Source organism: Ambystoma mexicanum, chromosome 1p (genome assembly GCF_040938575.1).
Source record: "Ambystoma mexicanum isolate Mex_15411 chromosome 1p, UKY_AmexF1_1, whole genome shotgun sequence".
Taxonomy (NCBI): domain Eukaryota; kingdom Metazoa; phylum Chordata; class Amphibia; order Caudata; family Ambystomatidae; genus Ambystoma; species Ambystoma mexicanum.
In genome coordinates this window covers 793176724-793198307 of record NC_090921.1, presented here as the reverse complement: position 1 = coordinate 793198307, position 21584 = coordinate 793176724, and the positions used below count along the sequence as shown (strand labels likewise).

Sequence of the window (21584 nt, the reverse complement as noted above, 5' to 3'; positions counted from 1 at the left end):
TTTTGGCAGAAGCTGGGCATGGATAATATAACGATCTCCCTCCACAAGATGCTACTGAGTGGCCGTGAGCAGGGCGCTCTCCCGCCGGACCTTTGTAAAGCGACCATAGTGGTCATCCCCAAACCTGACAAACCCCAGGAAAAGTGTGCCTCTTATAGGCCGATTCGCTAATCAACGGCGAAGCCAAGGTCCTGGCCAAAATCCTAGCTAATAGGTTGCAACTAGTGGCCGACACCCTGATACACCCGCAAATCAACCCCAATGAACCTGCGCCGGCTCCAGATGGCGGTAAGAAGGCACAGAACTTGAACCAAAGCCATGCTTGACCTTGGCCAGAGCCTTTCTAGGTGGTTCCCCCCGAGCCACGGGGGACCCCCGTCGACACAGCCTCGAAAGGCATTGAGGTCGTCAAGTGAATCGGCATCGACGCCGAGCGCAGCGTCGACAGCATAGATGGCGCTGACACAGTCCTCGAGGCCGGGGCCCAGAGCGTGTCCCTCGACGGCCGGGACGCCGATGGCGTCGACGACTTCTTCGAAGGCAAGCCCTCGAAAGAGTCCGTCGACGACCTCAGCGCCACCGGCGTCGAAGTCTTCCGTGAAGACACCACAGGTTCACACGGTCTCCGCTGATCACGACCGACCCCACTCGGAGGCACGGACGGACCAGTGCCCTGCGATTCGAGAATCGCATGCTTGGTGGGGTAAGCGACCCGCCGACGGGCAGAGTCCTCGGATGAGGACGGGATAGGCGACTAATGACAGCGATTCCGGGAGTGCCTCAGAGGCAGAGGAGTGGCGAGACTGACTCCGGGACCGAGACCCACTGGACTTCTGACGACAACACGGAGAGTCGCCCCTCGAGTCGTCCGTCGAAAGCCCCGCAGACCTCGACTTCCGGGGCTTGGAAACCTTACCTACCGATAACTTCTTGCGCTCCCGCAAGGCTTTCGAAGTGAGCGACTGGCAGTCGACACAGTCATCCATTGCATTGGGCCTCCCAGAGGCAGGCGTTGTGCGAGTCCGTAACCGACATCTTAGACCCACAGTCCCCGCACTTCTTAAAGCCCGGACGCGGTGTGGAAGACGAGGTAGACATCTTCACGAATAAATACTTCACAAACACCAAACAGGTTCGAAGAACCGAGAAACAGAAACTCCAAAGAGTCAAGGCGTACCGAGATTCCCGAAGCGAACACGTGCGCGGAAAAAACGGAACTGAGGGTATGGGTGTCGGGCGTCCTACTTATAACATCCAGCGACGCCGGCCGTCGGAGGAGGTCCTTGAGGGCGGCGTATCGACACAGGACGCAGACGCCGAAGATTTTCCGAAGCAGCACAGCTGTGGTGATTACTGTCATAGATATGGAATACGTCGGAGGACCCAATCCCCTCGAAACATAATTTCCACCAACAGCCAAGCAGCAAAAACTGCACAACAGTCAGAATATCCACACACAAATATTTATTTATAATCACTGGCAAAGTGAGCTTATTTTTTTAGAACTATTAACAGGTAGATAAATCAAGCGGTGCAGTCAACAAATAATTTATTTTACTTTGGTAGCATATCCCTTATTTTCAGAACATGACTGCACATTGATTGCGCAGGCCAATAGAGGCATAACAAATGAGAACGTTTACACTGGTCATTGTGGCGCATACAACACTTATGACATGACAAATTCTACTAATGCAACTTGAGCCAAAATAGCAGAGAAGAGATCCCATTAAACTCACTCTGAAAAAGTTTGTGTCTTCCTTCCAAATCAAGTGTTTGCATTGATACTTTGCTACCATCCCATAAATCCCTCTACGAATGGGCACGTTGTATAAATAAAATATGCTGTTTTCCATTTTTTTTTTCCATAAAACCAAACCTATACATCTACTTCAGACAGTGAAGGATGTTGTCAAAACTTCATTCAGCTTCATCTTTGAGCAGTAAGTAACTTATTATCCCCATCTGGAACCTGGGTGGTTAAACGACCTTCAAAAAAGATCCAGGCTGTTTTCACACTTGGATTGTTTAAAGCACAACTTTACTAGTATCCAAGCCAAAGTTCTAAATTAGCACTTAATTCTTTGAGTTGTAGTATCCAAAATCTAAGAATATCACCTTGGAGAACCCCATAAGCAAGAGTCACCCCTAAAGTGGGATCTGTAGAAATAGATTATATACTGTGTATACACTTGCACCTTCAAGAAGCCTGTGTATTCGTAAATTGGATTACAATTCTTGATTGCTCAAAATGTTCTTTCCGTTATGTTCTTCCTCCAGAGTGGATGGACTGTAAGAAAGTGACCCATTTGGACAAAATTGTGAAAATCTCAATTACATTGTCATCATGTCATTGTAAAAGAACATTATTTTGGATTGCAAAACTATACTTACATGCCACTGATCAAAACCATTGACTGCCGACTATTGACCTGGTTATCACTCTTATGACGAAACTAAGGAGGAAGAAGAGCAAGAGATTATGAGAGATTAGGCGGGATGGAGAGCAAGAGATTAGGCGGGATGGAGAGCAAGAGATTAGGCGGGAGGCAGAGCAAGAGATTAGGCGGGAGGCAGAGCAAGAGATTAGGCGGGAGGCAGAGCAAGAGATTAGGCGGGAGGCAGAGCAAGAGATTAGGCGGGAGGCAGAGCAAGAGATTAGGCGGGAGGCAGAGCAAGAGATTAGGCGGGAGGCAGAGCATGTCACATGTCTACAGGAAAGAAAAGTGGTAGGAAGTGTATAAAGATATTGAGCACGAGGATGGCATGATCAGAAAGAGTGAGAAAACCTCATAAGGACATAAAAGTACATAAAAGGTTCTCCTATACCAACTAGCTGAATGAAGGAACAAGAACCAACTAGCTGAAGGAGGGAACAGGAATGAGGATGTAAAATATATATAAAGAGGCCGAGCAAAGCAGCATGGGTCAAATTAAGGTATAGAGAATGAGACATGCATAGGAAAATGCATCGAAAAAAGAAGCAAAAGAAAAGTATGAATTAGAAAATGACATGGAAAGAATGGCTGCAACAGTAGGGGAATAAGAGGATTCTCGCAACCCTATTTGTACAAGATTGGGTCGCCGGCCTAAACTAAGTCAAATTGACAACACTTAAGTTTTCTCTGGTTCACCTAGTAGTAAGCTAAAGTCTAGCAGCTAAAATTAACTTTCAGTAGAGGACTGCGATGTAAAAGACTACAAAGTAATAGATTGGTTTGAATGAACAGCCACACAGATTTTAGATCCACTTTATCTTCAGAAAAGGTAAGAAAAGAGTTGATGTAGCTTACAGTTAAGGAACAGGTTCTGAAGGTTTCTAGGAAAGTTATTCAATGGTACGCCTACGCTTTAGGGCTACTTGTAAAGTTAAGATTAGCTGGAATCTTTGGATACCAGGGTTGACCGTTTCTATCCCAGGGACAACAAAGGACCTTCATAGGCTCAACTGGGATTCAGTCTATTATTGTAATAAAAGGGAGAGGTGGACTGGCTTCTTATTGGCAGATTGGAATACTGCCTGGATACAGTGCAACCCTCCCCACCCCAATGTTGTGTAGGCCCAATGTTAATTAGATCAGTAATGTTAAAGATATGATTTTACTTCAGGCAGTGTATAGGGAACCTCACGATCTGAAATCTTGGGAAATGTGCAAATACAGGGCAATCAAAGCGTGGGTGCTTGAGAGTCGAGAGGTCAAGAGTAGTGGTTTGAGTCGACAAGCATAGCATTTGGTGATTAGGGAGGTAGAGAACGAACAAGATTGGTGATAAAGTATGAACAGCTGTGGAACTATTGGTTAAAGTGTTATCCAAACAGAGGAACAAGTGCTTGTGTCTGGGTATGGTGGAGTTTTTGGTTTGTTGAAGGCACAGAACTGGTACCAGGAGATGCAAATGGTGTCCAGCAGGTTTCGGCCAAAATGACGGCACCGGAAGTTCAGACTGATGTCAAAGGGCATGTTGAGGACCCTGGACTGCACGTCCGGTCCAAAACTAGACTTCCTCAACCACACAAACCTGGGTATAAACAACTGTGCTTGCCGCCATGGGTCTGCTGATGCTATCAATCCTGATTGAAGAAACTCACACATACACTCCTTACCATCTCTTACAATATTCAGGAAGCAGTCTCTTTCTTCCCCTTCGGGAATATTGTCAGCCGCCATAGCTATACAGTCCCACAGGGTGAATGTACATTTTGCTAAGGCGTAATTGGCATTTGCAGATTTAAGAGCCATGCTCCTGGCAGAAAGTACCTTCCAAGCCCAAGAGTCAAAACGCTTATCCCCTGTCTGGTGGGATGGTTGGGCAAACAGCCTGTTGGGATGTGGACATCACTGCCTGAACTAACAGGATCTCTGGTGTTGAGTGATTTGACAAGTAGTCAGGGTCGCTATTTGAAGGCCTGTACTTTTTGGTGATATTCTTTTTCACCGCTGAACTTGACTCAGGAGCCTCCCATTCACAGGGTCCTTCTGTGGACCTTTGTCAAGAACGTCTGTCAGATCAGCTTGCTCAAAAGGAGGCGCGTGTCTGCCCCATCACAGAAAATCAATAACTCTGGTCATAAGCTGCCTGTAAGAGGCATCTGCATGTTGCATGGTCTTCCGGGTCTCGCCTGCCACACAAGTTCTGGTGTTGCAGACTGAAGGTTTTCATACAAGTCTTTTAACCTAGACTCTTCTGAAATAATGGCTTCAGGGACATTAGGAGTGCCAAACCCGAAACCAAAAGGTGGGGGGGGGTCTTGGTCCGATGGCTCGTGCTCCTCATACATAGAGGATAAAGATTTGAAGAAATCTTTCCTTGGCAACGGCTTATAGGATTTCTCTACTTCCTTAGATAGTAATGGCATTATGGTTTCGACACCAATGGCATTGCCAACGGGCGTCGAGTTAACCCTAGAAGGGCTTGCTGCGACCTCGATGGGTCTCGATGGATCTCGGGGCTCGAGGGTGTGCAGGATTTAGCCTTAGCCCTTTCCTTGTCGGCCTTAGACATTGCAACAGGAGCATGACTTTTCTTTCGAGGGGGTTGTGGCCTCCTTCTCAAACATTTTTTGCATTTCCTGCCTGAACTCCTCCCCATTGTGCAGGAGTCGAGGATTTGGTTGGGCAGGATAATATTCTTTCTGGAGAAGAATCGAAGGAGGTCAAAGGCGACCTATAGCACCTTTCCTTTGCCTTCTTGGAAGACGCGATGGTGGGACCCACTCCTGGAGCGTGAACTCATTATATTTCTTCCTTCGAGGAGAGTCACGTGTCGACTCGGACGAGCATTTCTTCGAGGGGATTGTCGAGGCGAACTTAGTAGGGCGCCTAACCGCCACTAATTTCCCTTTATGCTCTTTCAGAGCCTCATCAGTGATGGACTGACAGGACCCACAGTCCACCGCTCTATGCTCCATGCCAAGGCACCACGGACCTACTCGATGAGGATGCGCGAGCAACATTTTTTTGCCCCACGGTCGTGGCATTTTTTGAATCCGGTCTTCAGGTTGATGGTGTTTATGATGAGGCCATCAGTCTCGATATCATCGTTTTTTAGCAAAAACCAAAGCGCTCCATATTTCTCAAAGTGTTAGCTATCGCAGAAAAATGGAACTGAAGCCAACAAGCGCTGCGTGTGCTATATATACCTACAATGACGTTGCGCGCGAGATGGAAGCCCTCGAGGGACATTGAGTCGATCGCGTTGACACACAGTGCCCTCTGCCGAATTTCTTTTCTCCAAAGCAGCTAAAGCTGGAAGGGAAGATATCTAAAGATGAGTAATACGTGGAAGGACACAATCCATTCAAAACATGTTTATAAGAAAGTACTCGGAGAACTATATGTCATGATTTAAGGTGTGGAAATACAACCAACAGATAGACTGGTTGTTATTACATGACAGTCTCCTAGCAGAAGTAAACCGTTAACTTAACCGTTTGAGCGTGCTTAGAACATATGTTTTCTAGAAGTGGTCCCATGCTACCTTCAGGAAATGTATATGTGACCCCAAAAAGCAGTACAGGGTGATGACCGATGATCCCTCTGCCAACACCACTTGCATGCTTTCCCCGCCAACCCTGAAGTCCAAGTGAAATGCAGCCAATGTTTTTTTTGCCACAGCACTTCTGGCCCCAGTGGAGCCTGAAGGGTTGCATTAAGCGTGTAAAGAGTTACAAAGGTCTGGCCCAGAAACCAGTAAACAGTACTATGTGCTCGGAAAAGCTAGGGTAAAGTTGAAGAGCAGGTTAAACATGTGCTAAAAGCAGACAGAACATAGGCTTACTGGATGCATAGTGGTCATCTGCTTTTACCATATATTGCTCTGTGCAATGGGATGGGAAATGTACAAAGGCTGAGACATGGAGAAAAACGTGACACAGAAGGATAGACAGAAGTCAACAAAGGGGAAGAGATTAAGCTTCTTGACAGATATCTACTGACACTTAGTGCCATGCTGTACTCACGTAATCATCTGTGGCATCTTTGACAGCTGTGATGGTTAGCACAAGGACCAAAGGCACAATGGTGGTGAACCAGGACAGGGAAGAGATCTGTGGAATGAGCTACAAATGGAAGAGAAGAAAGGGGAATTGGCTCATGTTCAAAGTTTTAACCAGACAACCACTTCAGAGGATGAATATAAACCAGTAAATATTCAACGAGTACGAGCGGGACAGCAGGCGTCAATCAGATCAATACTCAATAAATAAAATGTAGCAAACAAAACACTTGCAGTGGGCTACCAAATTTCTTGTCTAACAGTCTCTCGCATATTTTGCATTGTCACTGCCCAATCCTTTAAATGCTGCAGTTGATATTTTAATTATTTGAATGTTTCCCCTTTGTACAACACATCTCAGGTTTTTAAATTTCCTTTCTTTTCTCCTGCTTTTTCCTTGTCCCACAACCTATACTTTTCCAGTGAATAGGTTCCCTGTCCTCTTGCTATTTGTTCAGCCTAACTTCTCTTTCTCACAAAAGCCCATTCCCCTCACTGCATCTAGTCTCTTACCTGCAGTATGAGAAGGAATAGGAAATATGTGTTGGCCACTTCCTGAAACTGTTCGAAGAGATTGATGGGCAAGAAGGTGACCACATTGTATTTGGACGTCTTGATACAGTTGCTCTAAAAAAAATTAAAAGAAAAAGAAATATGAACAGTGTCCACAGACTGCATGGCAGCCAGTCCCGAACACAATCACAAAGCGGAAATAAGAGTAATCCAGGTAGAGAGCCCTAAAGAAATATAAGTGAGAATATTAGAGGAGAACACCAAAACCATCAGGTATTCAAACCTCTGAATAGCAGGAAGGAGCCTAGGTGACCTCCCAATTCAACATTTGGAAAAGCATACCTGAATACGGAACAGGATGCATTACCTTCAGAATATATTCAGGACACAGTACATGAAGCAAAGGCACAGCAGTAACTGGAAGTATCTACATATTCTAAAGCATATAAATGAAGGGAAATCATTTAATTACGTCCCAAGCAAATACTAAAAAAAACAAATAAAAAATAAATCAAAGAGTGACTTATGGGATCTCCTTCACGAGTCAGACAGTAAAAAACACATACTGTAGGAGTTATGTGCAGAACCTACAACCCATTGGACATTAAAGAACAAAAGAAAGATAAAAACAGGCCTGACTAATGGCAGATAGATAGTACTACAAACAACAACAATGCATGTTCAAAAGTCTTACATTATTCCAAGCATAAGGGGTGAATGCAGAGGTACTACCATTAAATAAAAAGTAAATAGCCATAATGAATAGTGTTCAGAGTTAAATGTTGTACTTTCTCCATAGTGCATGGGACGTCTGTGTCCTCAGCGGAATGAGTGAACAAGCTCTAAATATTCAATGAAGCACAAGGACTGGGGAACAGAAGCCAAAAGCCTTAAGAGGTGTCTGTGGTGAAGTGAGTCTGCTTAGGGATGCGCATTCACTTCTCACTGTGATTGATAACGCGTATGTATCTGCACATGCGCAAACACACATTATCAGATGCCTCACAACAAAACCCATGAAATTTGGTGGGTGTGGGAAGGGACAGTAATCTTTTCTTTTTTTTTTTTTTTTTTAACACTGTCATTTTGCAATAACAAGCCAAAAACCGATAACAATTCCACCCTTCCCTCCGCCCCTTCCCCCACCAACTCCCCGGACCCCTCCCACCCACCCCCCCCCCCAACATGGAAGTGACAGCAATCTTAACTCACAGTCCATCTGCCCCCGCATACACTGCTTGGCCTGTGAGATAAGATCACAGCAGGCATAAAAAATTACATTGTGGGGGCCATCTAGGGGGGATACTCAGAGTTAAGAGTTACCTTAAGTGTTTTCACTGAATTTCAAGAGGTTTGTTTTGCTATATCTTGTTCAAGGCGCACCGTCAAAGCTGCACCTATGGCTATTGCCCATATCCCCCTGACTAATAACTAACCAGATCCCATCAGGCATGGCGTGCAACCATGTCAACCGTGTCAACTGTCCACGTCGGAACAATTCTACATAGACGGTGGCCACTGGCAACGACCTTTGACCATGGCGAGAAGCCCAGGCATCCCAGCAGAAGCCAATATCCCAGTCACTATTAAATTATCAGATCCAACTGGCCCTATGGGTATTGCTCTTGTCAACAACTAAAAGTGCATGGGCCACTGACTGACAATTGGCCTATGCCCCTTTTTATTCCCCCAGGAAATTCCTGCAGAAACAAGCTATGGTCACATCAATGCCACCTTACATTACCACAGTGATCAATCCTAGTTATACTTCCTGCAGTAATGCACTGGTTGGCAAAAAACACTTGGTAATTTGAAAGTCATAATTTGCACCATGCAATTATATATAATAGATATATTTTTCAAAACGTTAACGTACTGTGCTAAATGGCATGTACAAATAGGTTTCACAATGTAACATCTGCCCCTCCCCGTGAAATCCTGCATACAGCTAAAGTTATCTTTCAAATTACCATAATAATTTCAAGATCAACTACATTCCAATGCATAAATCCCCAGATCAAGAGCTTAAAAATAGTGATCTCTTCCTTGAAGGCTTGAAGCAACTCAATCTCATGGACCTGAGATGTTGAATTAGTGGGTTCCATCTGGTCTCAAATTTACCTTGACTACCCCTAATCTGGGCCTTGAACCTCTCCATGACAGCTATCTCCCACAACTTATTCAGCCATCAGCCCACTGATGGTGCCTCCTTACCCCAAAAGGAGGCGTTATATTAGCCGCCAGGATCACGTGTCTGATCAGGTGTCACCATCTCTAATCCATCCCATTCCCCATCCTCTACGAGTCCCAGCAGATTAAAGGTTGGTCCGAGTTTGCATCGTATGCCCCCCTACTTCATATATCACATTCTCTATATATCTTTCCACAAAGACCCCAATTTCAGACAGCTTCCCATGATATGCGTGTTAGTGTTCCCTCCTTTCCACACTCCCTGCGTCATAGATGTCCAGTTTATGGCCTGCATCTGTGTAGGTGGTCTGCGGTGCAGTACCACCGGTTTAGTAAGTTGACCTGGCTCTGTGTTGCATGCAAGGAACAAGTTACTTACCTATAACTGTTCTCCAGCATGGGTCTGGCATGGATTCACATGCTCATGAATATTCCCTGTCAGGCTGGGAATCCTCGGTAAAGAAAAAATCTGTTTCAGTTTCGTTTCTGAACTGTCTTTCTCCTAATAACCAATCACTGATCTCTTGGTCATACTGCCCCCAGCCAATGACTGTCCTCTACCTAAGCCCCTCCTCTGGCAGCCATCCTCAGATTTAGTAGCACGTAAAGTGGCAGTAGGACCAAGTGAAGAGCCCCAGAGGGGTAGGAGGGAGGGTTCGCATGTGAATCCATGCCAGACCCATGCTGGAGAACAACAGTTACAGGTAAGTAACTTGTTCCTTCTCCAGCATGGGGTCTGGTATGGATTCACATGCTCATGAATGCAAGAATACATAGCAGTACACACATGCACAACCACGGGAGGTGGCAAGGCTCAAGATTAAGCATCCCTTACCTCCTCACCAGGCCCACCTTCAGGCGAACAGGTTGCTCAGCATTGCCTGGCCGACTCTGGACTCCTCCCTGGAATCCCGGTCGACGCAGTAGAATCTCGTGAAGGTGTGCGTTGACCTCCACGTAGCAGCCCTGAAGATGTCCAGCAGGGGCACACCAGATAGGAACGCCATGGTAGCAGCGATCGCTCTGGTCTAATGGGCTTTCGGACGGCCGGGCAACGGTCGGTTTGCCAACTGGTGACAATGGATGATGCAGCCGGAGAGCCATCTGGAAATGGAAGCCTTCGAGAGGGCCTTCCCTTGATTCACAGGTCAACAGTTCACAAACAGCTGTGATGTCTTCTGAAAACCCTTTGTGCGGTCCACGTAGAAGTTCAGCGCTCTAGCTACATCCAGCGAGTGCAAAGTCCTCTCGGCCGGCGACGAAGGAGACGGGAAGAAAACGAGTAACACCAAGGGCTCGTTGAGATGGAAGTCCAACGGCACCTTGGGCATTAAGGAGGGGTGTGTCCTCAGCACCACCCTCGTCTCGTGGAAAGTCAGGTATGGAGGCTTGCAGGAGAGGGCCTGGATCTCTCCCACTCGTCGTGCGGAGGTGACGGCCACAAGAAATGCTGTTTTCCGCGACAGGAACTTCAACAGCGCCGAATGCAGAGGCTTGAATGGCGGCCCCATGAGCCTGGTCAGCACCATGTTGAGCTCCCACGCCGGGGCCGGAGCCATCACCGGAGGGAACGATCAGAACAGTCCCTTCATGAACTCCGTCACCAGGCGATGGGACCACAGGGATGAGCACCCCGGAATTTTGGAATAGTGGGAGATATCCACTAGATGGATCTTGATGGAGGCATGGGCCAGCCCCGCCTTGGCCAGCGACAAGTACGGCAGCACTTGAGGGGCCGTAATCCACAGAGGGTTAATCTTCTGTGCCCGGCACCAGACACAAAACCTCTTCCATTTGTGTCCATAGAACTTGAGAGTTGAGGATGCCCTTGCCTTTGCAAGCACCTCCTTGCAGTCTGGCGGGATATCGTACCCTCCAAACTCTAGTGCTGCAGGAGCCAAGCCTACAAGTTCAGCGACCCCGGGTCGTGATGGAGGATGGCGCCTCCTTCTCTGGCGAGGAGATCCGCGTCCGTCGGCAGCTTGACTGGGGAGGAGGGGGGGGGGGGGGACACTGACAAGTCCAGAAGTTCCGGGAACCAGATCTGTCTCGGCCACGCCGGTGCGACGAGGATCATCCTGCACCAGGACCGCTTGAGTTGGTTGATGAGTCGCAGTAGCAACGGCGGGAACGCATACAGGAACAGGCCGTCCCAGGGGAATGAGAAGACATCGCCCATGCTCCCCGGCTGGGGAAACCTGCTGGCGAACCTCTGGCACTTGGTGTTCGTCACCGTTGCGAATAGGTCGATCTGGGGATTGCCCCATCGTTGGAATAGCCAATCCACTTGATCGTGCCGCAGTTCCCACTCGTGGAACGAGCGCAGCTCCCTGCTGAGTGAGTCGGCAATGGTGTTCTTTATTGCTGCCAGGTGGAAGGGCACCAGAAACATTCCCTGGGCGACGGCCCAGTGCCACAGATCCTGGGCCTCCTTGGATAGGGCTGGGGATTTGGTGACTCCCTGCTTCCGGATGTAGAACATCGTGGTGGTGTTGTCGGTGAAGATCCTCCCCACCTTGCCCTTGAGGGATGGGAGGAACGACCTCAGGGCCCAGAACGTTGATGTGTAGTGACCTCTCCTCCGGGAGCCAAAGGCCTCTTGCGTGGAGATCGCCGGTGTGCGCGCCCCACCCCTCCAGGGAGGCATCCGTCATCACTGTCTCCTGATGTGCCGGGGTCTGGAAGTCGGTACCTGCTGCCAGATGCGTGCGGGTGCCCCACCACTGGATCGCCTGGCGGAAGGCCTCGTTGAGCGAGATCCTGTCTTCGAAGCTGCCCGCCGCTTGCATCCACTGGGCGTCGAGGAACTCTTGCAGTGGACACATCTGCAGTCCGCACAGGCGCACTAGTTAGATACATGAGGACATCATGCTGAAAAGGGACTTGATTGACCTCACCCTGGCCACGTCCATGGCCACCAGCTGCTGCATCTTGCCCAGGATGCCCTTCGTCCTTTCCTCCGACGGAGAGGCCAATCGCGCAACTGTGTCGAGCTTGGCTCCCAGAAACACCGCTACCTGTGACGGAACCAGGTGGGATTTTGAGAAGTTGATGGAGAATCCCAGATCCGTGAGCAGTTGGATGGTCTTCGCTGTGTGCTCGACTGTGAGGTCTCTGGTCTTTGCTCGGATGAGCCAATCGTCCAGGTAGGGGTAGACGTGGCTCCCCTTCAGGTGCAACCATGCCACCACTGGTGCTATACACTTGGTGAATACCCTGGGCGCCGATTTCAATCCAAAAGGAAGTGCCTTGAACTGGTAGTGCCATCCTTGGACTACGAATCACGTGCTGGAGGGTCACCATCCGGAACTTCTGGGCCTTGATGTACTTGTTTAAGCGACGAAGGTCCAGGATGGGCCGCCAACCGCCGGTCTTCTTTCTCACAAGGAAGTATCGTGAGTAAACTCCGGAGCCTCTTTGGGACGAGCTCGATGGCTCCTTTCTTCAGCATCGCCCTTACTTCCAGCAGCAGTTGAGGGACGTGGTTTTCCTTTCTGGCCACGGGTGGAATGCGGGGGCCCTCTTTAGAAACTAGAGTGTGCTTGCGGGCCAGTGCATTCAGCACCCATCGGTCGGTGGAGATGGACTCCCACACGCTGACGAAGTTCGCCAGCCGGCCTCCCACCGGGGTGCTCAGATGGGGGCCCGACTCTATGGCCGGTTCAGTCCTGCTTGGCAGCGACCTTGCCGCCTTGGCGATGACGAGATCCTCCTGACTTGCCGCGTCCTCTGTAGGCCTCCTGCGACGAGGAGCGGGCCGCCTGGCGGTACGCTGAGGAGCCTCCGCCGAATCCTTTGGAGGCACCTTGCTTGCCTCCAGAGTTCTGAGAGGGGGGCTGTCGTTGCTGTAAAACTCCCAAGGCCCGAGCCGTCTCCGTGTCAGCCTTGATGGCCTGCAGTGACTCGTCCACTGTCTTGCCAAACAGGTTGTTCCCGTCGAAGGGCATGTCCAAAACTCTGGTTTGCACGTCCTGGCGGAAATCTGTCACCTTGAACCAACCACGCCGAAGAAACACTGTTGCCCAACTGGCGGAAACCGGTGTCAGCAATGTCCGTGGCCACCGTTATGGCGTGGTCCGACGCCACCTCGCCTTCCTGCAGGATCTCCAGGGCCTCTGCCCTCTTGTCTGGGAGGAAATCCAGCAGAGAAGTGATCTTAAACCAAAGCTCCCCGTTGTAGCAGGCCACAATCGCTAGGGCGTTGGCTGCCTTAATCGTCGTCGCCGACAACAAGATGACCCGTCGTTCCATGGCGTCCAGTTTCTTCCCCTCACCGTCCGGCAGGGAGGTTGAAGTTGAAGCTGTAGCCCCTGCCGCCGCCTTCTTCGCCGCCGGAGAGACGACCGAATCCGTGGTCGGATGCGCCCTAAGGCACAGAGGGGCGGAATCCGGGACCCGGTACTACTTCTCATACCGGTCTCTTGGCAGGAGTCGTGGACTGGTTCTTCAGGAGCGACAGCCCCTCGTCCCAGATGTCATCAAGTAACGGGACCGAGCAAACCGTCTTCCTCTTGGCCTCACGCCATTGATGGAGGAAGCCTTCTGCCCCAAAGAACAGAAAAAGGAAGAGCTCGGATGCCCTGGCGATCATGGCATGGAACGAGCGAATTTCGTCGGGCGGGGAGGCCCGAGGCGGTGCTGATGGAAGGCCCACCCCGTCGTCACCCGTCCCTGTCGTGGCCGTCTGTTCCAGTGTCATCCCTAGGATCAGGGGAAGGAGATGAAGGCTCTGAGGGCCGCGAAGGCTGGAAGGGCGGGGGGTGAACTCTCCTCCACTTGCTTGGAGGGCTTCCCGACAGGCCAGGCTCCGCTGGATCATCCGTTCGGGTTAAGGGCAACCTCGTCCTTATCTCCGTACATAAGGCCTGGATCGCCATCAAGATGGCTCCCGAGTTGTCCTGTGGCTCGGGTACCGGCTGCAATGAGCGCGACGGTTGGGGAGTGGAATCCGCCGCCTCCACGGGAACCTCATCGGCACCACCGTCGCTCTCTTCGTCCGCCTTGTCGGAATCCCTCCCGTGGGACCAGACCTCCACAAACTTCTTGTACAAGATCTTCACGACTCCAGCCAGCTCCTCTTCAGAGGCTGTATCCGTGATGGCCACCGCCCCCCCCCTCTTTTTCCACTGGGGTTCTCACGGGGGTCTTATCGATGGGCTGAAAAGAGGATTCCCTCCGCGGTGGCAGGGAAACTCTGGGCCCAGAGGTCGCCTCCACTGAGGTAGCCTCCACAGGCTTCGCCAGGGCTGCCACGACTCCCTCGATAGAGGCCTTAGCCGGGTGAATCAAGGCCTTTACTACTTTAGGCGCGCTTGAGGCCTTCACCTTGGGGGTTGGAGGGTCACCGCCTTGCTCCCCCTCGGCTGTCTCCGTCAGGATCGACCGGGGCCTCTCCAGAAGCTTACCCAGTTTCTCCCGATTTCCTCTTCCCCGAGCCAGAGCATTGGCTCGTGGTTGATGGCGTCGGTGAAAGTGCGCCCTGCCTGACAGCCGAGGAGCCCAACCGTCGGCGCTCCCGGTGCCCGCGGACTCAGAGCTTTGCCTTTTGTTGGGCCCCCGTCGCCAGAGCGCCCTCGAAGGACTTAGAAGACCACTCTGACCTCTTCTTCTCACCTACCGCTGGGCTCTTCCCTTCCAGCCAGTTGGTAAGGCGGATACGCCGATCCTTCATGGTCCGCTCCGACATGTTCTTGTAAAACGCACAGTCCTTCTCCACGTTTGGTCTTCGTGAAGGCAGTAGAGGCATCTAGAATGCTCATCCTCCTTGAAGATATTCTGCAATCCGCATCCAGGGCAGTTCCTGAACAGCTTAGAGCCAGGCGTCAAGCTTCCTTTGTCCTGGGCCATGTCCACGGGGTAGGCCTCAAGGTCTTCTGGAATCCTCCAAGAAGCGTAACTCGATGAAAACTTCGCCCTTGAGGGGCGTAGAAAATTCTGAAACAGGACCCCGTTGATCGGAAGTAGAAACGGTGGAGCTTGAGGCTCGATTGACCGAAAACATTAGATTAAACTTTTTTTTTTTTTTCTCAAAATCGCAAAAACGCAGTAAAAGCTCGAGAGCTATAGCACGAGGACTCCCAACACTTGAACATGCGGTAAAAATCTGAGGATGGCTGCCAGAGGAGGGGCTTAGGTAGAGGGCAGTCATTGGCTGGGGACAGTATAACCCAGAGACCAGTGATTGGTTATTAGGAGAAAGACAGTTCAGAAACGAAACTGAAACTGATTTTTTCTTTACCGAGGATTCCCAGCCTGACGACGGGGAATATTCATGAGCATGTGAATCCATGCCAGACCCCATGCTGGAGAAATGGAGCTTGTCCAATGCGATGCAATACAAATATTCCCATTCCTTTTCCAAAATGTCCCACTCGAGCTCCTTCTCCCAGTTTTTCTTATATGGCCAGTCTCCACCCCCTGAGAATCCACGATGCAGCCGTATATGTTCCCCATCAGCCCTTTCATGCCATCTGCTTCTTTTAACGTCTTTTCACGAGATGGGAGTCTTCTCAGAGCCCCCCTTCCTAGTTGTGAGGTGGTTCAACCAGTGCCTAATCTGTTGGTACCTGAACTCATCTCCCAACCTGTAGGCCAGAAATCACCTTAACAATGCTCACATGATTGAATACCAAAATCCTGACCTTAATACAGCCCAATCTTTCCCATCTCTCAAAGCCCTTATCCCAAATGACAGCCGTGAAGTTCTCGTTACCATGTATTGGCGTAAAAGGTGATGGAAATGTATCTCTTTATTGCTCATTGTGTCCCATGCCTCAATCATGCCTTGGGAAATCGTGTTCATGTAAAATTCACTCGCCCTCTGCCACCTGCCCAGCCAGGCTTACTTCCAGAGATGGTGTCCTGCTATTAATTGCTCTTTAAAGAGCAGGTGTTCATCAGATTCCACTTGTAACAACTCCGCTATTGTTCTCATGCCAGATAGTTCAATATATCTGTGCAGGCACGCCCCCACTCACCCCTCTTTCCAGCCAGCATTCTTCTCCTGTTCACGCTCTCCCCATATGAAATTTAATATTGAGCTTTCTAAGCCGATAATCTTTTGTTTGGGTTTAGTCAGGGAGACGTTCTGGGTGTAGGAGTTGGGGCAGGACATTCATTTTGACCACGGCCATCCCACTCATCCAGGTCAAATGCAGTTTGCTCCACGTTCCCAAATCGCTGGTAATTTCCTTAAAGAGGGCGGGGTAGTTGGCGGCCCCCAAGTCCAACCCTCTGTTTGTTATATTGGTATTTAAGTATTTTACAGATTTCGCTGTGCATGTATGTGTAAGAACACTACATCTGCAAAGAGGCTTATTTATTACTCTTCCCCATCCCCCCCGCCTTTATCCCCCTGATTCTGTCAGTAGTCCTAATCCTCCCGGCGAAGGGTTCCATCACCAGTGTGAACTGGAGATGCGACAGCAGACATCCCTGCCTCATGCCCCTTCCCAGTGGAACGTGCACAGTGAGTTGCCCATTCATTTACATGGATTCTAGCCTTGGGGAGGCATAATTTGCCATTATCATATTAGTGATGCCTCTTCCTAGTCCCACCTCGCCCGATACATTCCTAAGGAAGACCCAGTCGACCCTATCGAAAGCTTTCGCAGCATCTAATGTTAGTAGCAAAGTGTGTTCCTCGCCCCCATTCGCCCTATCAATCAGGAGGTTTACTTCCCTTAAAATGTCTCCTGTTCTATTCCTGAAATCTCTCACATCGACCGGACCAGACGAGATTCATTTTGAAGAGTTACAATCTCTTAGCATCTTGTGTAGGTGTAGATTTTCGCATCCAGATTGAATCGGAAGATAGTCCTGTAAATGTGCACCCGGATGGATCCTTGCCAGGTTTTGGAATCAATACGATTTGTGCTTTTACCATTGACTGGCGCAGTCTCTTCCCCTACTCCCTCAGTGAGTTAAAGAGTCCCACCATATGGGTCAAGAGTGTGGGAGCCATCACCTTACAAAAGGCTGACGATAAGTCATCTGGGCCTGGGCTTTGCCCTGATGCCAACCCCTTGATTGCATCTAGGACTTCCTGTCGTTCGATTGGACGGTCCATCTACTCTTTGTTCCTATCGAGAATACATGGCAAACGAATCAAACCAAATATTCCTCCTGCATCTAATGGTCCAGATGATGGGGTAGAAATCCCAAAAGGCCTTGAGCTGGTGTTCCTCCGACCCATCATCTTGCACCCGGTCATCAATGATCCGTGTAATATTAGTCCTGTTTTCGCTGGCTCTTAACCTATTTGCCAGATGCCCGTAGGCCTTCGCCCTTTTTCATAAAAGAGTAGTTTGGTAGGAGTAACATTTCAATCTCATCTATTCCAAACACGTTTAATTCCCCTCTTTTCACCATTAACTTCCTGTAGTTACTCCTATTTAGTTGCAACCTATATTGCTTTTACAGCACTTTGACTTCTGATAGGAGTTCAAATTTCCATTTTGTGATTTTACGGATTGTCACAGAGGTGGCAATTACATTGCCCATTGCCACTGCCTTAATTGCGTCCCAGTGGTTACCAATCAATGTGTCCACCGCCATATTATACATGAAGTATTCAACTAGGGCATCCCTCAAGTTCTCCCTAACCATCCCATCCTTTAATAAATTATCATTAAGTTTGCACTGAATCCAAGTTCTTGGTCTCCCCTCAGCTATGCAGACAGCAATATTTTAGAGTGGTCCGAGATAGTACCCAGTCTTAGGTTTACTGTGTTGATGTATTTTAGCAAAGCCGCCAGCATAAAGACATGGTCAATATGCGGGTAAGATTTGTGGACAAAGAGTAGGGGGGTGTAGTTACTCGCCCCTGAGTGATGTCTCCAAGAGTCCACTGACCTCATTTGTTCTAGTATTCCCTCCGCCCTTTTCGATATCTCTCCTGTTTGAGGGAATTTGGATTGGGAAGATCTATCCCACTGCCCTTCTGTCAGGACGAGGTGGGGGGGTCTGTACTTCCGCTCTCTATATGGCAGAGGAAAGGCACAGAGGACCCCAGCCGAGATTCTCTGATATGGTAGCGCTGGTCGAGCAATCAAGGCCTAGCTTCTCAGGAGGTGATGCGGGCTGGTTCTTAAGTACAGTGTATCCCCAAGCCCCCACAAAGGAATGTCCACACACTGTATTACTGAAAACACAGTCTTTATATAATTAATATTCAAAGGTTATGTACACTTATCACAATAACGCACTTTGTGCTCCGGAAAATCAACAATGGTAAATATCTACAATTCTAAAGTGGTACCACTAATATTCGATTAGAGTGCATTCAACAAGGCTGTGAATATGCCACACGGATCAATAGCAATGAAACCAGCAATAGAGAGAAGAGAGAAAGCAGACGGATGAAACAATAGGCAGACGACTGGTCCTTGCTACTGGACACAGCTCTGAGTGGAGATCCCCCCACCTGGGCAACCTGTAAGATAACGATATATAAAACAAGCCCAGTCCATATATTGTTCAAGAGTCTCGTTCTCTCCCACAATGTTTTACCCCCCCAATGTACCTGGTGGAGTAGAGTTCGTCGGCGAGGCGTCGACCGATCCTTCTGGAGTGACTCCCTTTAAGGCAGGAGCCACGGATCGTCGAGAGGCGTCGCGGACTCGGGGTTCGGTGTCGGGGAATCGGCGGCCCTTCTTGAATGTCGCCCCTTTCAAGCGGGAGACACGGGGCGCCGAACGTCCGACCGTGAACCGGGTAGAACGACGTCGATGAGGCAGCAGGCTTTGATCCGAGCGGTGCTCGTCGACGACAGAGCGTTGGCGTCCTGCAAGGAAGAGGCGTGCGGGGCACCTCGGTGACGATAGTTCTGGACCGCAAAGAGATGAAGAAGAACTGTGGCCCAGCAAGGGCGTCGAGTCGTCGGCGTCTCTGCGGTCTTTGGGTGGCGGGAAACCCACCGGTAGATACTCCTCGGCGCGTCGATGGTCAGGCCTTCTCCCACAGGAGACGGCACGGCGATGCAGACGAGAGCGTCCGTTGATCAAGTTAAAGTTCTTAGGCAAACGGGAGCACGGCGGCTCCGGTCGGCGACGGCGGTCGTCGACAGTGGCGGACAACAGTCCGGGTGCTTCGCTTTGGGATTCCTCAGCAGTCCCCGTATCGGGTCGGCAGCCTGTCGTAGGTCTGTCTACCAGGGAGCGTTGGCAAAGGTCAGCTGTGCACGATGGTCCCTCGTAGCTCGGGAAGAGGGCGCCTTACCAGGTCCTCTCTGGGTCAGTCCTTGGAGACACAGCAGCCTTTAGATCGTGAAGGAGAGCCACGGCAATCCTTCTCTTCCAGCAGGGCCTCAAGATCAAGCGTCAGTTACTCCAGTTACTCGTCGTAGTGGACTTCAGCTTCTGAACAATTTCCAGTGGTGAGAGGTCCCCAGATATACTATTCGGTCTCTCATCCACACTGCTGGCACACACTCAGCAGCCAATCGTACAGAAGGGCATTCATGCAGTCGGTCAGCCAATCAGGCACGCAGGGCATTCAGGCCACTCTTCTCCCGCTCAGACACTCACAACAAGGAATGTGGATTGAGACAAGTACTCAGCCATTCAACTCTACACACTGCATTCAGTCCAGTTTCGGGCAGGGCTGTCTCAGTCTTTGTCTCACATGGCAGAAACCAGACAGCCACAACACGGAGTGCATATTGGTCACACTCCCCATTCGCCCAGGTCCCACCCACAGGCGGTACCCACAACATACAGTCAGCGGGAAGGCTCCAGTAAGTCTAGCTGGGCCTTCACAACAACACCATATACGGAACTTCCACCCAACAGCCAGTCAGGGGGAAGGGACAGAGTCAGGGCTTCCCAGGACTTTGGGAAAACAAGGTATCAGGCGATAGAAAGCAAGAGGCCACCGGGGCCATCTTGTTTCCTATCAGGAATCAACTGATTCCAATGGCAGGGCCGGGGTACCCTAAAATGGCGGATACCCAGCGCACCTGTCCAATTCAGCATGTAGCTGCCACCAGCCCATACCCGGCTCTGTGGGCCACCCACGGGTGCCCAAAAACATACACTAGGGGCACAGGGTTGCACCCCTACCCATGGGTGCCATAAGGGTATCCCATGGGTCTGTTCACCAAACCAAAAGAGAGAGCTGCACCGCCAGGAGTCCCGCATGGACTTCTGCGCGGAAAACACGACAGAACACACGATAAGAACAGAAAAAGGACAAGGATACGGAGGCCCTGTCCCTCCGATGCATTTCCAGCATCACACCTTCCATAACTGAGTTTAAATCCCCTGCAATGAGACATTATCCCTCTCTGAATCTCTCAAGCATCTGTAGGAAGTCGCAGAGGAACCGATACTGGCCCACATTAGGGGCTATGGTTAGAATTCTACCCCCTATCGTACCTTTCGCTATCGCGTATCTCCCTTCCCTGTCCCGCAATGTGCCTGTCAGTAAGAAGTTCTGTTTCCTATGTATCAGAACGGCCACCCCTGCCCTCGTAGATGTGGCGCTAGAATGCAGTTGTGTGGGGAATGCTTTTTTAAAATATAAATTGACCTCTCATTGTAAAATGCGTCTCTTGTAGTGCCACAATATCTGCTCCTTCCCTTCTCAGCTCACTTATCAATTGGACCTTCTTGTTCGGAGTATTGAGCCCCCTCACATTGCACAACCACAGCTTAAAAGAATGATTTATTCTGGCTATAATTCTGTTGCTTCTCGATCTCCAGCATATACCATCCGCTTCTCAAGCGATGGAGCGTCCAACCTTCCCGCTGCACAACCCTGCATATCCCACAGCAAGAAACGTTATTGTAACTCCCTCCACCAACCCCACTTGCAAGTGAACCATTTGCACTATACCCTCCTTCTGCACACTGACATTGCCTCCCACTCTCTTTTGAACCTCCAATGTAATTAGTGGTCCCCTTCCTCCTCCCGTGTTCCGCTACCCGCAGATCTTTGGTGTGCCTGCACCCCAAATTATCGTTAGGCTTGCTCCTCTCCTTGCCCAGTTCAACTTTCAGTGAAACCCATTATTCCCCTGAACATATTCTCAAAAACAGTACATATACTACATCTTAGTTATGATGATCATTCAGTAAGTGAGAATCCCCGATGTTGGCTCTCCATTCCACTCTGGCCCCAACCGTCCAGCCATCCACAGTTCTCACACCAAGTAGATCTCTGTGGACCCTTCCTTTAGGCCTTCGCCCCCAAGCACCGCCCGTCTTGCTATTAGTACTTGACCCTGCTTCATCGGGATCTACTTCAGGTGCCATCTCAAGTCCAAGAAGGAAAGCCCCTTGTTCCGCAGTAAGTACCTTAACAACCCTGTCATCCCATTTGAATTGCAGGCCGAATGGGTATGTCTAGCGGTACCTTACAGCCTTCTTCGCTAACGCCTCAGTAAT

General features: G+C 49.9%; 1 protein-coding gene across 3 annotated transcripts in view; it reads right to left on the bottom strand.

The window, feature by feature from the left end:
• Positions 1 to 21584, bottom strand: part of ATP8B2 (ATPase phospholipid transporting 8B2) — a 2597648-nt gene that overhangs the window by 1952111 nt on the left and 623953 nt on the right. For all 3 annotated transcript variants that reach the window (XM_069651926.1, XM_069651943.1, XM_069651936.1), the window contains 3 exons: positions 7009 to 7122; positions 6461 to 6559; positions 2395 to 2456 (listed from right to left, as the gene is read on the bottom strand). In XM_069651926.1, the coding sequence (XP_069508027.1) occupies positions 2395 to 2456; positions 6461 to 6559; positions 7009 to 7122 (275 nt within the window). The remainder of the gene's footprint in view (positions 1 to 2394; positions 2457 to 6460; positions 6560 to 7008; positions 7123 to 21584) is intronic.